Genomic DNA, 19,083 nt, shown 5'->3' with positions numbered 1-19,083 from the left:
ATAAAAAGCTTTGATAACATCCCGTGTTCTATTTTTTTTTCTAGGCCTATAAATTGTAAATATTTGTATTTCGTTTTCTTTCTGTATCCCCACACTTGTTCTTGGTATTTCTTCAATGTTTGTACTTTTTCTATTGCAAAATAAATCTGCTTATAAAAAGACGTTGAACCATAAAAAAAGAAAAGAAAAAAAGAAAAATGTTGCATTTATCCGCCCTCGACTGCAACGTCGTGGCTTCCGCCTGCTTGTGAGTCATGCGCGTCTAAAATGAGCTATGCGAATGTTATGCACATTGTTCGCCCGAAGAAGCTGTGCATTCTAATCATCTTTGGGACGCGTGCAGTTCATGCAAATGAATAGCCTGCATTCACAACAAATATTCTGTAGGTTAGCAAGCGATATAGCTTATATAGTGATCACCTCCGGCTGTTTGTAGCGGGGTCACAATCTCCAATATCTTTTGTCAGATATAAACATTTGAAGGTGGGCTGGGCAGCTAGCCATCATTGACTCTGGAGCAGGACCCGGAGGTAAGCTATAATAATTCATACATACACTGCACGTTTTTAAGACTCCGAAATCGGTCAAACTAATGTATCTGTTTGTAATGCACAATGAAATGCGAAATAACCTCTCTGAAACGACAATCTGCTAGTACTGATCTGTCATCACGATGCACTGACAGCTTGCAGATAACAGGGATAAGTGGAAATATTGTAGGCCAGCCTACAATTCCAATGCCTTAAAACTATAGCACAGGACACAATATAAATATGAATTTAAATCTATGCAATATATAGCCTAACAGGTTAAGTTCAGAAAGATCTACAGTCAATTCTGCACTGAGCTAAAAATGATATATTTCCAGTGGCGTCTTTGGCACTGAATTCCAGGTGGGGCACAATAAACTCTGTATTGGCATCATCCAAATCCTCAATGAAACTAGAAACTACCTACTTGCTCAATGATTCCGAACACAAACGCACCACAATAAATCACAAATGCACTAACCTAACGCAGAGAGAGGGATATAACTAGGGATGGGTACCAAAACCAGGTATCGAACTGGCCCCGGTGCTAAATTGAGAAATAACGTTATCAATAAGCTGTGACGCTATCAGTTCTGTTTTTGGTACTGGAGAAATAAAGAAATATATTTCCTATTATTATTGTTAAATAAATGTTGTCTTCCACATGTTATCTCACCAACCATTTCTAATTTGCAGACATTCTCTGTATTTTTGTTATTCACAACAGGCCCGGTTCTATCCCACTTTTGTAGACATTTTGGGGGGGCACATCGTTTTTTTAAAGCTTCAATTTGGTGCAATCTGGTTGTAACAAAACATGGAGTGTTTGAACTGGGGCGGTTGTCGGAGCTTTCTCTGAGATAACTGGGCTGCGGAAAGGCGCGTGCTTATGTGACGGGTATGTAACAGCTGTAGCCACGCTCCGTCACGACAAGGCTTGTTCACTACTCACTGGGCTCGAATGCACAACCTCCGACTTGCCAAGCTAGCTATTTGTTGACGCGGGTGGCCTGTTACATACTTGAGGAGTGAGTTTTACAGATTCACACCCGTTACATTCACCCCTCTGAAATTCACTCCGGCGGTTAGCTGACGCTAACCTCATGAATCCGGGTCACGGCACCAATGTGACTGGTATGTAACAACTGCAGCCACGCTCCGTCACAACAAGGCTCGTTCGCCACTCACTGGGCTCAAACACAAGACCTCCGACTTGCCAGGCGTGACCACTACCAACTACGCCAAAGAAAAGCTAGCTATTCGTTGACATGGCTGGCCTGTTACATACCTGAGGAGTGAGTTTAACAGGTTCACACTTGTTACACTTAGTCGCCTGCGAGTGCGACATCAGTGAAAAGTCAAATGCAAAAACTAAAATCTCCTTGTTTTGCTCAAAGACTAAACACAATGTAGCCAGCTAACCACTAGATGTGACAAAAGGCTGTCAACTATCCAGAAACGCAGTGCACCTCTGTCGCTGCTGTCCTCAAATTTTATACCACCCAACTAACCTAACAGCATTTTGTAACAAAAATATTTTTTGTAATAAAAAATTATTATTTTTAACAAGACATTTGGATTGTCTGAGCCAAAATAGACAAAATACAGTGGGAAACAAAGGAAACCATATTCGATTTTTTCCCCTTCATTTTCGTAGGGGGGGCACAAGAAATTTGTTTGCGCAGTGTACAGCCCTCCCTCAAAACACACAGCTCAACACAGCCGGCCCAGCCTCCAATTGCTTATAAGCTTTAACCCTTCCGATAAAAAAACAGCAGAAAATTGTATTGTTCTAGGTTTTATTGGCAGCTTTCCGGCCAATTATGCGTATTAATTACAGGATCCGTACAGATTCTGTATATTGAATTTCCAGGACTTTTCAAGCACTGTTTTGGGGGTTTTCAAGGCCTACAATCAGAGATCTAATGTATCAAATATATACTTTATTTAATTTAAATTAATCCTACAAATGTTATTAATCAAGAGCAGCGAGTGATTACATCTTTTTCTTTTGTTCTTTGATCAACATTAATGAGACGGACAGCAGTGGGTTTATTAGACGGCTGTCTTTTTAAGTAAGTAAGACTTTATTTATATAGCACATTTCATACAGGAATTGCAGCTCAAGGTGCTTTACATAAAATCAACAAAAACAATAATACAAGTGATAGAAGTAATAGATCTAAAACATATAACAAACCAGACTAGCTCTATCTGCGGTCTCTCGAAACTGTCTTAGACCCGAGCTGCCACTTGCAGCTTCCACACACATAACAGCCCAGACGAGCCGCACTCTATCTGCGGTCTCTCGAATCCGTCTTGGATCCGAGCTGCCTCGTGCAGTTTCCAAATATATAACAAACCAGACAAGCCGCACTCTATCTGCGGTCTCTCAAATCCGTCTTGGATCCGAGCTGCCACTTGCAGTTTCCACGCATAAAACACCCAGACGAGCCGCACACTATCTGCGGTCTCTCGAACCCGTCTTAAGTCATCAACTTATGGTGATAAACTTGACTGCTTACTGTTCAAGTAATCTAGCCTGACAGTGAGCATAGGGGGTTTAGCTAACCAGGTGAAACAATAATCTTACCGATTTGGGTAATTGTTTTGTTGGTCTTATTTTTTGTTATTAATTATTGTCAAGTATTGAAAGTTAGTTGTTGAAAGCATTGTATGTCTCTAGTTTTGTTACTTTGTTTACAGAAAGTTTTATCTTCTCATGATTCTATTGGAAATGCCATTCCTTGCAGAATAGGTGTGTGTGTGTTTGTATGTTGGGCATTTGTTTGCTAGCTGAAACTAGATTAGGTTAAAGGTTAACACGGGATGCTGCCACTGAACTATCCAGCACACAAGACATTTCTCACAGGGACAAAAACGTTTATGTCCCACAGTCTGTAGTTGTTGGCTCGGTTTCTTCTGAAATATGTGGAAAATCTAGACACAACACTTTTATTTACATTTAAAGATGTATACTTTATCCTGTCTAACTTTATTTCACTGTCGAAATGTCCCTAACAACACCCCTTGCTTGTAGATATAGTTTAAACTGGAACCTGGAACTGCAAAACTAGTAGGCTATAAATTACCATAGTGATAACAATCTGGTGTGATCTTGGTAGACACCCAACAAACAAGATATCATTAAAGTTATGAGTGTCATATTTGTCATTATATGTGGACAGCCCTTAACCCATATTTATTTTTTAACAACAGGATAGTATGGCCATGACGGGAGGGACGGCAGCTACCCTTCCCATGAGCAACCACACCCGAGAGAGGGTAACTGTGGCCAAGCTGACACTTGAGAACTTCTACAGCACTCTGTTAACCCAACATGAGGAACGTGAGATGAGGTAAGTGGCAATATGTGATATCGTTATTTGCTTTTGTCATGTTGATATTATGTGTGTAAGCAATTAATATGATTACAAAAGCAGCTTTAATAATATAGCTGCAAGCAGCAATGAGGTGGCAAAGCAGTCAAATGACCCATAAAACACATTAGAAATCCTCAGAACAGGGTTCTGAGTGTATTCAGCAAGTTTGGTGTGAATCTGTTTGCTGGCTTAATGGCACATTTTGATTGGCTGTACCAGGCAAACTATTCTGAAAATCACAAAATCATGTGATGGCCTTTGTGAGGCTTGGTCTGAAGATAATCTCTGGCAAATTTGGTTCAGATTGGACACACTTTGTTGGAGAAGTAGAGAAAAAACGTTTTTCAATGCATTCAAAATGGCGGCCGTATCAATTCGGCTATTATCACAGATTATCATGAGTCACACACAAAATGTCCCAAGATATCATGAAACAAAGGAATCACTTAATAAAAGCAAACAAATCAATAGTTATTGGCCAAAACACATTTTTGCTTCCTGCGGCCACGCCCAATGATCAAATGACACCAAATTCTGTGGACATCCTCAGACGAGGGTTTCGAGTCATCACACCAAGTTTGGTGTTGATATCTCAAAGATTTGCTGAGATATGACCCAACTTCCTGTTTGGTTGCTTTGTTGACGAATTTGATTGGCTGGTTTTGAAAATCAAAAATAGTTTGATCACTTCTGTGAGGGTTGCTCTGACGAGGATGTCTGCCAATTTGGGGGAAGATTTGACAAAAATTGTGTTGTTGAAGCAGTTGAAGCGATTTTTCTTAAAATAAAAAATGGCGGAAAATCTATATAAATTGACGTCATAGGGTGTGTTGAACTCATCTTGACCCAGGGAATCCAATGTTACCTCCTTTTTGAAAATTGGTCATACGGTTCAAAAGTTACGTGTGTAAACACAAGTTCAAATTTGACCCATTGGTGGCGCTAGAGTGCCAAAGTATGGGACATGAAACTTTGTGAATTGGACCAGGGGATCCCTAATGAGTGTGCCAAATTTCAAAACTTTCGACCAAGCACTAATAGACACCCATGGCGGAAGAATAATACTAATAAATATAGCTGCAAGCAGCGATGCGGGTTCCTCCGCAAAATGGCAAAATATTATAAAAATTTACATTGTAGAAGAGTTGGACAACAAGAGAGCAAAACTACTTCATTTTGGGCCAACTACAATAGGCTGAATGGGGATTTAAACTTGTGACGATATGGTTACAAGGCAGCCTCTCTATCCTCTCTGTTACACGCCAACTGTTGAAATGTAAGAGTAGAAAGGGCAAAGTTTTAGCTTTGGTCAGCTTTGGGACAAAGGTTAAGAAGCGGTTGACATTTCAAAGTGGAATTAAGTGAAATTGCTCATGGTATTTCATAATGATGTCATCCTGTTTAACTAAACACATATTCAAATTTAAGACAGGCTAAAAGACTGTGGCTGGATTCAAACCTACAACCTTATACTGTGCAGGTCGCTGTCCCTGTCTATTGAGTTATTCTCAGTGTTGAATATTGTCATGTTCAGTTACTGTATAAAAAAGTAAGCTGTTTCTTCTGTGGTAAGAGTTGTTAGATTCAGCCAAAGTTTAAACTACTCAAATTCAATCATATTTTGACATACCAAGGTGAAATTGTTGATGGTACTTCAGAGTGATGTCATCTTGAACCCAATAAGGTTTGAAAACTCTCAGTCAAAATTATATTTGATTTATTGACACAAAGATATTGAGGCAATGTGGACATTTACATAAATACACCCATTTCAGACATTTTGTATTACATTTCTCATTCCATTTCACCCTATATAAAAACCCACCTGCCCGCACACTATCCCAATCCATGCCGTTTACCTTCCTCACAGCGCAAGTCACGCCAAAGCAGAAATTCTGTAGCGGACGCATGAGGTTTAGATGACGACCAAAAATTGCCTCTCACAGTCAAAACACTTTGCTCTCAACACCGTTTCCAAAATTTCTCAAAGATGGCTTGAAGACCGTTTTCCAGAACCATAGTCAACTTACGATCAAGAATAGCCTCATTGGCAAAAGGTTTATGGCACAGCCCATAATCAAGTCCTTGCGGACATTGATGTACAATGGCCGACTCTCACTTCCCATTAAACCACACAACATGCACTCTCAGAGTGACCAACAAGATTATTTTAACTAACAAACAACAATATTAAAAAAACATCTAACTGAACGAACGCAACAACTGAAAACCCTTGCATAGCTGTTGTAACCAAACTATTTTCCACAAGTTTTGGCATTTTTTGACATGCCACACTGCATGCTGGGTACCCAAGAGTGCTGACGCTGATGATCTAGCTGTGCTCCGACTGCGTGATATGACGAGATGCTAGTGACGCGCTAAGCTCTCTGAGTCTCTTGAAATGGAACGCGTCTTTCTGCCTTGAAGCTGCGTGCGCATCATCATCAAGACCCCATGTATATGTCAAGATAACATCCAAGCTAACAATTTTGCCAAATCTGACTGCAGCTTTGTATACCATATGTACTGTGTTATGGTTGTTTGAGTTAAACAACTTGCATAATGAATTCAATGGCTGTTAAATGTCAAATCCAACTATAAATGTATAAAAGAGCGAGTTCCAAATCTGAATTCAAACTAGAGGTTTAAAAGACAACCTTTGCCTAAACTGACATGCACCAACTCAGAGAACTGAGTTTCAACTTTCATTTCCACATTTAGTCTCTATTTTTTACTCTACTCTTAAGGCATAACTATGTTTAACTTAATGTTTGCGCCTCTCTGTCACCAACTGTCTCTGGAGTGGGGGCTTCACAGGGTTTCTACAGGTGTAAACAAGTTAAATTTAAGACTTTTTAAGACCTTTTAATACCCCTTACAATTGAAATTAAAGACCAAATTTACGATGGAAATACAGATCAAAAGTAGAAATATACAGTAATCTTCACAAACACTGATGTCTGTTCAATATGAACAGTATGGTAAAATGACAACAATCGGTTGAGTTTAAGAACATTGACTAAATGTGTGTAATGCGAAAGGATAACACAAAAATGTAATTGCTGTCCTAAATTATATTTTTTATTACACAATGGTGGAGCAGAAACTAGCAATTCCATGAATCCCATGGAAACAAAGGCAAATGTGTGAGAAGTACTGATGTGGAGCACAAATCATCCAAGAAGCAGTACTTCTCTTGAGTGGTTTTTATTCAGATGACTTATCCTTGGATTCAGGTCAAAAGTCTACAACTTGAACTGGTTTCATTACTTAAGACACTAAAAGTCAGCAGCTTGGCATGTTGGGTTCTGGAAAGGATTAAACATTTAGACTTTCATCAAAGTAAAAAATGCTGGTTTGTCCTTTTTCATCAATGTCCTCAAAAAAGCAGTCTGCAGAGCTACTGTGTCTGTGGGGTGTCTGTCTCTGGAGGGGCAAGCAGGGCCTGCAGGCAGGCAGTCGGGGCAGGCCAGCTGGATGAAGCTGTCCTGGGGTCAGGGCTGAAGAGAAGCTGTCCTGATTCAGTGAAACAAGCCTGGCTAATGTAGGTAGCTTTCTCAGGAAAATGACAAATGAAATAGGCTTGTTTTGAAAGATCCTATATACTGTCTATCTTCAGTAGACTCTTGTCTACAAAAAGCAGCCCTCCCTGGCGTTTTAGGACTAGAATTTAGTGAATTACGATATAGTTTACACACTGCCAGTGAGTGAGCGAGCCGAGTCTGTCATTGAGGCTAAGTCAAAACAATGTACCCTCGGGACACAGTCTCACTCCACTTGCAAGTTTTCCACAAATCACAAGAATCATCGGAGCATCTGGTTACAAGCACAATTCCTACATCTCCAAAAGGCTTCCCTCCTTGAGCTTTGGTAACAAACACATTTTTGGTGTCGACCGAACTGTAAAATGGTGAACTTATGAACATGACGCGACCAAAACATGGCTGCTGCCTAAGCCTATGCGGTCTCCCTGGCGCATAGGCTTATTACAAAGACTTTCTCGACCCGAATCAAAATTCTGAGCTGACAGGTCTGTGGGGAATTGCTTGTTCTCCTAATATCTGCCCTCCTCTACCGTTTTGATGAATTCACCAAGATGCTACATGATTCAGTAATTACACAGAGGGAAAAAGCTAGCTACTTTGAGTTCGGTTTTCCGTCACTTCAAACTCACGATCTAAAGGTCTCAAAGTTCTCAAACCTTCCCCATTATTCAAGAGTAGTGTACTTTCACGAACCCAATCATTGATCCTAGCTTAAAATGTGTAAAAATAGGACTTACCGAACGTGGCTGCCTCCAACAAGGCTTTCAGGTGATTCCAGTTGAAAACAACAATGGCCGCCAAAAAATAATTCATATTCGTAACGGCGAGCTGCGATTGGAAGCTAAATGAAACAGGAGCTAAAGACCAAGGGTGGGGGCTTGGTCAGCACACCATTTCCAGAGAGAATGTGTGTGCGTCTCGCCAAGCTCGTGCGTGTGTCAAGTAGTGTGATCACCTGTCCCTCTTTGCACTGTATTGCACATCATTTTCAATATGCAACGTGCGGAACAAGGGGTGAAAATGCTGTGCAACACAAAGCAAAGCGAGACAGGTGGTCACCCTAGTGTCAAGGGGTAGGATGAGTCTGTGAGAATTTGGAGCGCACGCTGTGGAGCAATTCAATTGAATTCAATCATATATAGACATACCAAGGTGAAATTGTTCATGGTACTTCAGAGTGATGTCATCTTGAACCCTATTAGCTTTGAAAAACCATGATTCCAAATTATATTAGATTTATTGACACAAAGATATTGAGGCAATGTGGACATTTACATAAATACACCCCTTTCAGCCATTTTGTATTGCATTTCTTACTCAATTTGACCCTTTATAAAACATGTATTCTACACATCTGGAACAAATTTCAAGTCGATTGGGTCTATGGTTTATGAGTAGAAGGGTTTTGAAGGTTGTACCAAATTTGGAAAGTACAAGAAAATTAATAAGTCTGACAATATGGGTCCTTGAGGCTTTTTTGTTCCCCATTCTGTTTACCCATTTTCAGGCATTTGAGTATTGGGGCGCTGGGGAAATCACGTAGACTTTGGGCATGTTTTATAGCGCCACCTATGGGCGCACATGGGCCACTAGCCGTCTGGGAGTAATGAGTGACCTGTTGTATCATTGGGCCAAATTGGAAAAAATCGGGTCCAGGACTTTTTGAGCTATTGGGCCATTTGCGGAGAAATATAATAATAATAATAATAATAAGAAGAAGAAGAATACTAACAAAAACAATAGGTTTCCTCCTACCGGAGGAACCCTAATAAGAATACTAACAAAAACAATAGGTTTCCTCCTACCGGAGGAACCCTAATTACAGCTTCGCTGCTTGGCCCCTAATAAGAACTAGAGAGGGTACAATTTCTGGGGAAATTGTAGGGTGTGCTTGCTTGCTTCAGATGCAGGTTGGTCTGTTTTCCCTTCTAGTGATATTTTCAAGCATTTACCCTACTCATATTGCATAATTCATTAAGAACACCCTTTGAAACAAGGAACCCCCTTTGAAACAAGCTATTGTAACAATTGTCACTGGCAGTATTTCAGATGGAATTGCGATTTAAATAGTACCGTCTGCTAACTGAAAATAAGCCCCCCAAAACGTAAATAAGTTCGATATTAATTTAGGGGGACATGGCTAATTCAAAAGCAGTTTGCTAGAGGCAAGCTGGCTGCTGTTGCTATCCACACTCCACTGATTGTTTGAAAGCGCAGGAAATTAGAATGTTTCTTTTGTAAGGGATAATTAAGCAATAAGCCCCAAGAGGCCGTGGTTTGCGCTGATTTTAGATCAGGTAAGAGGAGTTGTTAGGCATGACGCAAAGCAGAGTTTTACGCCAGTTTTGTTTCGCCATGAAGGGGCTTATTTCCCCGATAATGACCGGCGTTCTATACATTATCCCGCTTATTACACGGCTACTTGCCAACTAAAATAACTTAACACAGTGTGTCGCTTTCTCTTCAAAGCCAAATGGTTGTGATTTTTTGGGGGTGGTATTTTTCACTCGTAATCCAAGCTCCAATTTGCGTGCTAGAAAGTCTATCACGTTGTATCCATGCGTCATTGCTAACGTGTGTTGACGTGGTGACGTAGCTAGCACAGGTTACCCTTCGTCGACAAAAGGCACTTTGTCCCCACAAAAACGTTGTAACCTCCTAAACTGTGCAACGGAACGTAAATCCAAATAGAAGCAACGCAATCGAGACCAAGACAAACCTTTTGACATCGACGCTGTCTATGTAGTCCAAATATTGACTGAGCCTTAGGGGCGCGAAAATAAACAATAATAATCAATTTGCCGCTTTGCGGCTTGGCCACCAATAAGAAAAGGTAGAAACCCTCTAGGTGGCTTCGCAGCTTGGCCACCAATCATCTTCTTCCGCCATTGGAGTCTATGGCAGCCCCTAGAACCGTACGGTAAAGAGTTGTAAAATTTGGCACACTCATTAAGCACAGTCCCTTCTTTATATTCACCAAGTTTCATGTCTCCCATTGGAGGACTCTAGCGCCACCAACGGGTCAAAGTTGGACTTGTGTTTACACACGCAACTTTTGAACCGAATTACGTTGAAAATTTGTCCTACAAAGTGCAAGGTCACAGGTTCAAATCCAGGCACAGTCTTTTGGCCTGTCAAAGTTTGTATTACTTGTTTAGTTAAACAGGTAGACATCCTTCTGAATACCATGCGCAATTTCATGCAATTTCACCTTGAAATGTCAACCGTTTGTGGTCTGAAGATAATCTGTGCCAAATTAGGTGAATATTTGATATTTACCAGTAACGATTCATTCATTCAAAATGGCGGCCACATCAATTCAGCTGGTGTAACAATTTAACTTGTATCAGACACAGGATCGCCCCCTAGCGGTTAGATGACACAAACTTTTGTGGACCTCTTTGGAACAAGGTCCCGAACACCTGTACCAAGTTTGATGTTGATTCAGCAAAATTTCCTGAGATATGATCTCACTTCCTGTTTTGGCGGCTTCATCGCCGAATTTGATCAGCTTTACCAAAAGGTGAAAAGGTTTGTGAGGCTTGATCTGAAGATAAATGGTGCCAAATTTTTGGTTATTGCAGCGCCACCTAGAGGTGAAATGGCATGACCTATTTTGGACCTCTTTAGAACAGTGTCCCTATACCAAATTTGGTGTCAATACAGTAAAGAGGTGCTGACATATGACCTCACTTCTTTTATGGTGGCTTGGTTGACGACTTTGATTGGCTGCCACTTTGATTGGCTGTTCCAGTCAATAGGTTTAGATAATCAAAAGGGGCTTGGTCTGAAGATGATCTGTGCCAAATTTGGTGAAGATTGGACAAACCTCATAGGAGAGGTAGCGAAAAAATTGTATATTCAAAATGGCGGCCACATCATTTCAGCCACATCAATTTGATGTGGCTGTAACTAACAAACGGTTGCGAAAATCAAAGCTCCAGGGGATAACTTTTGTGAGGCTTGGTCTGAAGATCATCTGTGGCAATTTTGAAGAGGATTCGACAAGAAATGTAGGAGGAGTAGCAAAAAAACGCTTTTCCTTTACATTCAAAATGGCGGAGAATCAATAGGATTGGGTATGATGTCATAGAGTGCGTTGAACTCGTCTTGATCCAGGGAATCCAACAATACCTCATTTTGGACAATGGGGCATATGGTTCAAAAGTAACATGTGTAAACACACCTTCAACTTTGACCCATTGGTGGCGCTAGATGGTTGGAATGGGAGACGTGAAACTTGGTGACATTGATGAGGGGACTGGTCCCAAAGAGTGTGCCAAATTTCAAAACTTTCGACCATGCGCTTATGGGGGCTGCCATAGACACCCAGTCCTAAGAAGAATAATAATAAATATAACTGCAAGCAGTAATGGCGGATTCCTCCAAACATTGTGAACCATTGAATTTTTTTTATTCTTGACAAATTGTAACTGTATAGAAAAATCAATGCTGCTGACTTACCAAGGGGATACCAAATCTGACCAATTCCAAATATAGCTGCAAGCAGCAATGAGGTGGCCAAGCAGTCAAATAACCCAGAAAACATTTTACACATCCTCAGAAGAGGGTAACAAGTACACGCAGCAAGTTTGGTGTGAATCCATCAAAGATTTGCTGAGATACAACCCAACTTCCTGTTTGCTGGCTTAACGGCACATTTTGATTGCCTGTACCGGAAAAACGGTTTCGAAAATCAGAAAACCATGTGTTAGCTTTTGTGGGGCTTGGTCTGAAGATAATCTCTGCTAAATTTGGTGAAGATTTGACAACATGTGTAGGAGGAGTACAGAAAAAACGTTTTTCATTGAATTCAAAATGGCGGCCGCATAAATTCGGCTATTATCACAAATTATTAGTCACACACAGGATGTCCCAAGATATCATCAGACAAAGGAATCACTCAATAAAGGCAAACAAATCAATAGTTATTGGCCAAAACACATTTTTGCTTCCTGCGGCCACGCCCAGTGATCACATGACACCAAATTGTGTAGATATCCTCAGAAGAGGGTTCCGAGTCATCATACCAAGTTTGGTGTTGATATCTTGAAGATTTGCTGAGATATGACTTCACTTCCTGTTTGGCTGCTTTTCTGCTGAATTTGATTGGCTGTACCGGACAAACGGTTGTGAGGATCACAATTCTAATCGATAACTTTTGTGAGGCTTGGTCTGAAGATCATCATTTTGAAGAAGTTTTGACAAAAATTGTAGGAGGAGTAGGCTTTCGAAGGTTTTTGATAAAACCGGAAATAGCGGAAAATCTATATAACTGGAAATTGACGACATGGTGTGCATTGAACTCGGCTTGATCCAGGGAATCCAACGGTATCTCATTTTTGAAAATGGGTCATACGGTTCAAAAGTTGCGTGTGTAAACACAAGTCCAACTTTGACCCGTTGGTGGCGCTAGAGTGACCGAGTATGGGACATGAAACTTTGTGAATTTGACCAGGGGACTGTCCACAATGAGTGTGCCAAATTTCAAAACTTTCGACCATGCGCTTATGGGGGCTGCCATAGACACCCAGTCCTAAGAATAATAATAATAATAATAATACTAACAATAAGCTTCGCTGCTTGGCCCCTAATAATAATAATAATAATACTAACAATAACAATAGCAGCTCCGCTGCAGCTTCGCTGCTCGGCCCCTAATAATAATAATAATACTAACATTAACAATAAGCAGCTTCGCTGCTTGGCCCCTAATAATAATAATACTAACAATAACAATAGCAGCTTCGCTGCAGCTTCGCTGCTCGGCCCCTAATAATAATAATAATACTAACATTAACAATAAGCAGCTTTGCTGCTTGGCCCCTAATAATAATAATACTAACAATAACAATAGCAGCTTCGCTGCAGCTTCGCTGCTCGGCCCCTAATAATAATAATAATACTAACATTAACAATAAGCAGCTTCGCTGCTCGGCCCCTAATAATAATAATAATAATAAATAATAATATTAACAATAACAATAGGTGCCTCGCAGCTTCGCTGCTTGGCCCCTAATAAGTACAAACCCTCAGGTGGCTTCGCCGCTCCGCGGCTTGGCCACCAAATAGCATCCTTCGTAACCATAATGTTGAGTCAAATGCAAGTACAAGTTTGTAGTGCTCCTGTGCTCACTCTCTCTAGGGTCAGTTGGACTCTCTCCAAGCCCAACCTAATCACACCTGTAGGTAATCAAGTCTGCACAAGTGGTTGCCTCCCACAAGTGGGACCGTCCAACAGATTAGGGCTTTGCCTCCATATCCTGGCCACATAGCACCCCTCCACTGCGGCTCAAAATGATTATTTGTTCAAATATCAATGTTGATGAAGCCAGAAAGCTAACTTCTCAAGGATTAAAACTTTTCTTTTTTTAACGTTGGAGGTGTTAACCTCCACTCTATGAACCTTCTTTTTTCAGGCAGAAAAAGCTTGAAAAGGTAATGGATGAAGAGGGATTGCCAGCCGAAGAGGTAGGTGTACCATTGACTGTTCAGTTCCTTCTATGAGTTAATACAGTTGAACTTATCAGATGTCCCAAGGTACAAGTTGTTAGAATAATTCCTCAAGAAATGCACAGTTGCTTGAGTTAAAGTAGATCAACGGTATATTCTTGCAGCAAGGAGACACGTCTATGGCAGCACAGAGTTGTCTAAAATCTAGTCTTCATGCATGATTATTTATACAACATTGGTGAGAATTATCCTCCCCTGCATAGCAGCTGTCTAGCTGATGATAGTATTTTTCCTACAAGATGATATTTAGTTTAAGGAACTAACATTGTTTATCACAGGTTGTGGATGAAACTGGGGGAAAGCCTTGAGTGTTTCATATCTATTTTGCACGCCAGAGCTGTTTTCATAGCACATTATTAGGTAGGAAATATTTCCACACAGTGTTCTTTTCATGCAGTATAAAGCTTACATCCTTAATTTATCAAACACAGTCATTATGAATGATATTATGTCTGGTATACCAGTATGGTCAAAAATTCTGGGACCAATAGTCAGATACTTCTGTTTCTAACTTTTGTCAATACAAATTATATCAGATTAACAATTTCATTGATAAATTAAATATATATATACATATATATTTAATTTAACATAAATATCACAATAACTTTTTTGCTAGGTTTAAGGTTTTTCTTTCATTTTATTTGACAGCGTTCATTCATTAAATAGACTCGATGTTGTCCCTGCATGATTTGACAATTTTCCAAAGAGCTTCTTGTGATGTCACAGGCTTTATCAGTCTTCAGTTCCCCCATTCAATATTTCATGTGATCTCAGACTTTTTGGACCCTACTGTATGATACACAAATGTGATTATCTCACTAGCTCCAGTCAAGTAGGCTCAAATTGAAAAGGTTGTTGCTTAAAACTGTATTTCCAAACCTAATTAACTGAAATGTCTACCTTTGCTTTGATTCCATCTGCTACATAGACACCATATGTAGATTGTGTTTTTGGTTAGGGGTTACAATGAGTAAATAGTAGGAGGTTGTTTAGAACCGGTTCCCAGTGAACCGATTCATTGGAATCGTCAGCCAAATTCTTAACGATTCTGCTAACGGTTCTTTGTGCCGTTGGGCATGCGCAAACTTTTATAGTTTATTCAGACTGCAGCAAACATGGCAACTAGGCCGAAGCGTTCTATAGTTTGGTTGTATTTCACACGACAAAATGACATCAACGCCACTTGTAACGTTTGTAAAAAGTATATTTCGTGAAGTTACTGGAATGTCATGTGTTCGATGCATGCAGCAGCGCAGCTAATGTTCGCGCTTCATCTCTAACTATCTAAGGTAGAGCCAAACTCCTCAAAAGTGATCACAACCACTTGTCTCACTGCTCAATGGTCTCTGGGGAGCAGTAGACTTCCTCCAGCCGCGCCCAGACCATCTGCAGGGCCGCATTGGGGTTCCCTATGTGGACTGATCTGAGCCGTTTGATGTAATTGGAGGATTCTTTGCCCAGCCATTTTGCCAGCAAATCTAATTCTTCACTTGCGGACAGGTTCAAGTCAGTAATAGAATTTAAGAATGATGACCTCCAAGCTCCCCTTCTCTTAACATACCATCGTCAGGTTCAGAAAGTGGCCCTATCGTAACTTCTGCCTTCTGGAAGACGCTACAGATCTATGCGAGCTGGAACGACGCTCCTCAATAACAGCTTCTTCCCCTCTGCTATCAGACTCCTGAACTCCCAAAGCTGACCAGGGGCCCCATGTATAAAGGATTGCGCAGCTTTCATACCAGAAGATGGTGTACGTTCAAAACTCAAAGTACCTACACACAGAAATATTCACATGTATAAAACCGTCCGTACGCCAGATCCTGTGCACCTTTCCTTTATAAATCACAATCAACATGAGATTGAACGAGCCACTGACGCCGCCTTGCCTCCTCCCTTAAATGAATATGCAGATGGACTATCAATGACCTCCTGAGGTCATTTCTTTGTCTGAATTACTGTGTTTCTTTGAATAAATGCCGCCCTCTAATGAACGCCGCACCTAAAATGAAAGTTATTTAATAAACGCTGCGGCGTTTATTCGAATAAATGCGGTAAAATAGCTAAACATGCAAAAAAGAAAAAAATCGAAAGACTGAGGTTCTGACAACAGAGGTGGAGGCGAGAAAATTTGTCATGTTTGGCGACTCATCAGATATTAGCAAACTAACCTGTAGCACTTTGAGATTTAGCTCAATGTAAAGTGCATTACAAATAAAATCATTATTATTATTATAGGGCCATAAATGCTGTGGGTTCAGAAAACCGGACCATGGCAGAAACTAAGAATAAATGGTCCGATGTAAAACTTTAAATTAAGAAACAAGTGGTGGCGCATTGTAACAGAGTGGCAGCTATAGGGTTAGAGTGACATGCATTTCCTGAGTGATTCTGTTGTTCGTTTGACACCCTCAAGTTTAACAGAAATTGTGGCAACTACCACCCTAAAAATAGCCTTGTCACCCCAGTTGGCAGCTTTGAAAACAAAGAAAAGTTGTGGCTCTTCAGACATTTGCAAGAGGTAATTTCTAATATCCAACTGCAAGTGAATGCAGTACGACTCCATCCACCCTCCCCACACCGCCTACCAAAGTTGCTTTCATTTGAACACAAGGAAGCAATCATCGGCATGGACAGCAGACCACACTGGAGGAATAAGGTGTCAAGCAAATGATCTATTTATGACTAAGAATAATTAGAAAATGCAGGGGTAACGGAGTTGCAACGTTAGTTTTCCTGTTGAATTGAGGTTAATAACGTTAACTTACATTTATTCATTTAGCAGACGCTTTTATCCAAAGCAACTTCCAAGAGAGAGCTTTACAAAGTGCATAGCTCGTCATCCATGGTAACCCCAAGGTTCCTGGCAGAGGATGAAGGGGTCATGAACTTGTGAATGCTTTGGGAAAACAACAACAGTATTTTGTTATTTTAACCAGGTGTTTAGCACCGCTATGACCGGCCGCTTAGCCAATGCTTTTGGCTGCTTAAACAATGAGTATGTTTAGGGACCATCAAGAAATTAAAAATTTCAAAAGTCAATAGCTTTTCAACAACATGAACTAGGAGAGTCAAAATAATGTGAAACTGTTGAAGATGAATGCATTCATGCTGCACAGCCTCTATTTTGTTCATTTTCATCTCAGGTTATTAAAAATGTATTTTTTATTCAAAATAGTGGAACAAGCAAAAATACTCAACAAGCAATCGGGTTTGGAATGAATAAAAAGGTAAGCTCATCTGTACTTTGAAATCATGGATGCAAATATCAGAGGAAGAGGCAGACTTGTCAGAATGAAAGGAGGTGGACAAGGGAGAAGAGGCAGAGGAAGAACAACAATCTCAAATGAGATTTGGCCACACTATGACAGAAATCCCTAGTGAAAATGCTTTGTTTATTTCCTTGTTTTTTTAGCCTAAAGTTCCCCAAATTACAATTTACAGTAATGAATTTGTGTTGTTGACTAACACTACTACTATTTGCATACTGTGACCACTAAATTAACAATAGCTCAAAATGCAATTGCTGTATAATGGAAATAGAAAATAAACATCTTGTAATATTTGCAATTTTTATGATTTACATGTCAAACTAATGAGGTGGAACATATCTAAAATTCAGGGACACGTTAGAGTCAATGGTTCATGAAAACCTTTTTTATACAATACTGTTTTCAGTTCCTCCCAGCAGTGTATAAAGGGTATTCAGAAGGTTGATTTAATTTCAGGGTCATTGTATTTTGAATGCAAAGTTAGGTTATACGACAGATAATTTGACTACAGTGTTTGATTTTGGAACATGATAAGCTGAGGAAGTTTGGGTACTTAATTCCTTTTTCAGTTCTTGCAAAAATAGTCGAAAAAGAGGAGTGGCTACTCTGATTTCCGACTCTGTTAACTTTGAACTACTTAAGGAAAAGGGAGACAAAGAGGGCAGATACATAATGACCAAAGAAAGGATAGATAGTGTTCTGGTTACATTTGTTAACATATACGCCCCTCCGGAGAGTTATAGAAAATTATTTAAATTCCTATTTGATACAATAATTTCTGAAAGTGAAGGAATTTTAGTCTGTGCTGGAGACAATTGTAAACTACTCTGTCGATGCGACAAGTACAAAAATACAAAAATCCCATAGGTTAAAGGACTTTAATATGTAAAGATGGGTATGTACGATGTTTGCAGGAACCTCCATGCGGTAGAAAAATACTTTACTCACTATTCGGCTACTCATCAGATGCACTCCAGAATAGTAAGTAAGACTTTATTTATATAGCACATTTCATACAAGAATTGTAGCTCAAAGTGCTTTACATAAAATCAATAAAAACAATAATACAAGTGATAAAAGTCTTAATTAAAATAGCAACAATAATATAACTAATAAAAGTTGTAAAACCCTTAAAATTACTTAAATGCTTTGGTAAAAAGGTAGGTTTTAACCTGTCTTTTAAAAATGTCTAGCGTGTTTGCTTCCCTAATATTTGTTCCATAGTTTGGGGGCGTAATTAGCAAAGGCCGAATGACCAATCTTCTTATGACTGCTTCTAGTAACCTCTACTAGGCCTGCATTTGATGATCGCAGTGTTCGAGCTGGTGTGTAGTTTATAAGGGAGTTAGCAATGTAGCTAGGTCCTTGTCCGTGTAGAGCTTTGTATGTGAGGAAAAGGACCTTAAAGTCAATTCTGAAAGTGACAGGGAGCCGGTGTAATGTAGCTAGGACAGGACTAATGTGTTCTCTCCTTTTGGTTTTGGTTAATAATCTAGCTGCAGAATGTAGTCTTTCAGTGGTTTTCTTGGGAAGACCAGTGAAAAGTGGGTTACAGTAGTCCAGCCGGCTGGATATAAAAGCATGAATTAACTTCTCTGCATCATTTTGGTTTATGAATGGTCGTACCTTTGCTATATTCCTCAGGTGAAAGAAAGCTGTTTTGGTGCTATGGAAGAATTCGAGTGGCACTGTGTAGATCTGAATAGTCAAAGGATATGGTTTTAATACAATTTATTTAGATTATACAATTACATATGATTAAACAAAGCTTTGCTGATCAGTCTCAATGAAGGAGGTGCCATCCACACAGGTCGTTTGTAAGAGTGATAAAGGACAAAAA

At 39.9% G+C, this 19,083-nt stretch overlaps 1 protein-coding gene across 2 annotated transcripts in view; it reads left to right on the top strand.

Moving 5' to 3' along the window:
• The first annotated feature begins 283 nt into the window (after positions 1-283).
• LOC146277291 (serine/threonine-protein kinase 38-like) overlaps positions 284-19,083 on the top strand; it is an 85,030-nt gene continuing 66,230 nt past the window's right edge. For both annotated transcript variants that reach the window (XR_014762466.1, XM_084701628.1), the window contains exons 1-3: positions 284-530; positions 3,750-3,889; positions 13,878-13,929. Coding sequence is in view for 1 of the 2 variants with exons in the window: in XM_084701628.1 (XP_084557754.1) it covers positions 3,756-3,889; positions 13,878-13,929 (186 nt within the window). In the remaining variant the exon portion in view is untranslated. The remainder of the gene's footprint in view (positions 531-3,749; positions 3,890-13,877; positions 13,930-19,083) is intronic.

Source organism: Hypomesus nipponensis, chromosome 7 (assembly GCF_054491055.1).
Source record: "Hypomesus nipponensis isolate SF chromosome 7, ASM5449105v1, whole genome shotgun sequence".
Lineage (NCBI taxonomy): Eukaryota > Metazoa > Chordata > Actinopteri > Osmeriformes > Osmeridae > Hypomesus > Hypomesus nipponensis.
This window is presented reverse-complemented; position numbering and strand designations above follow the sequence as displayed.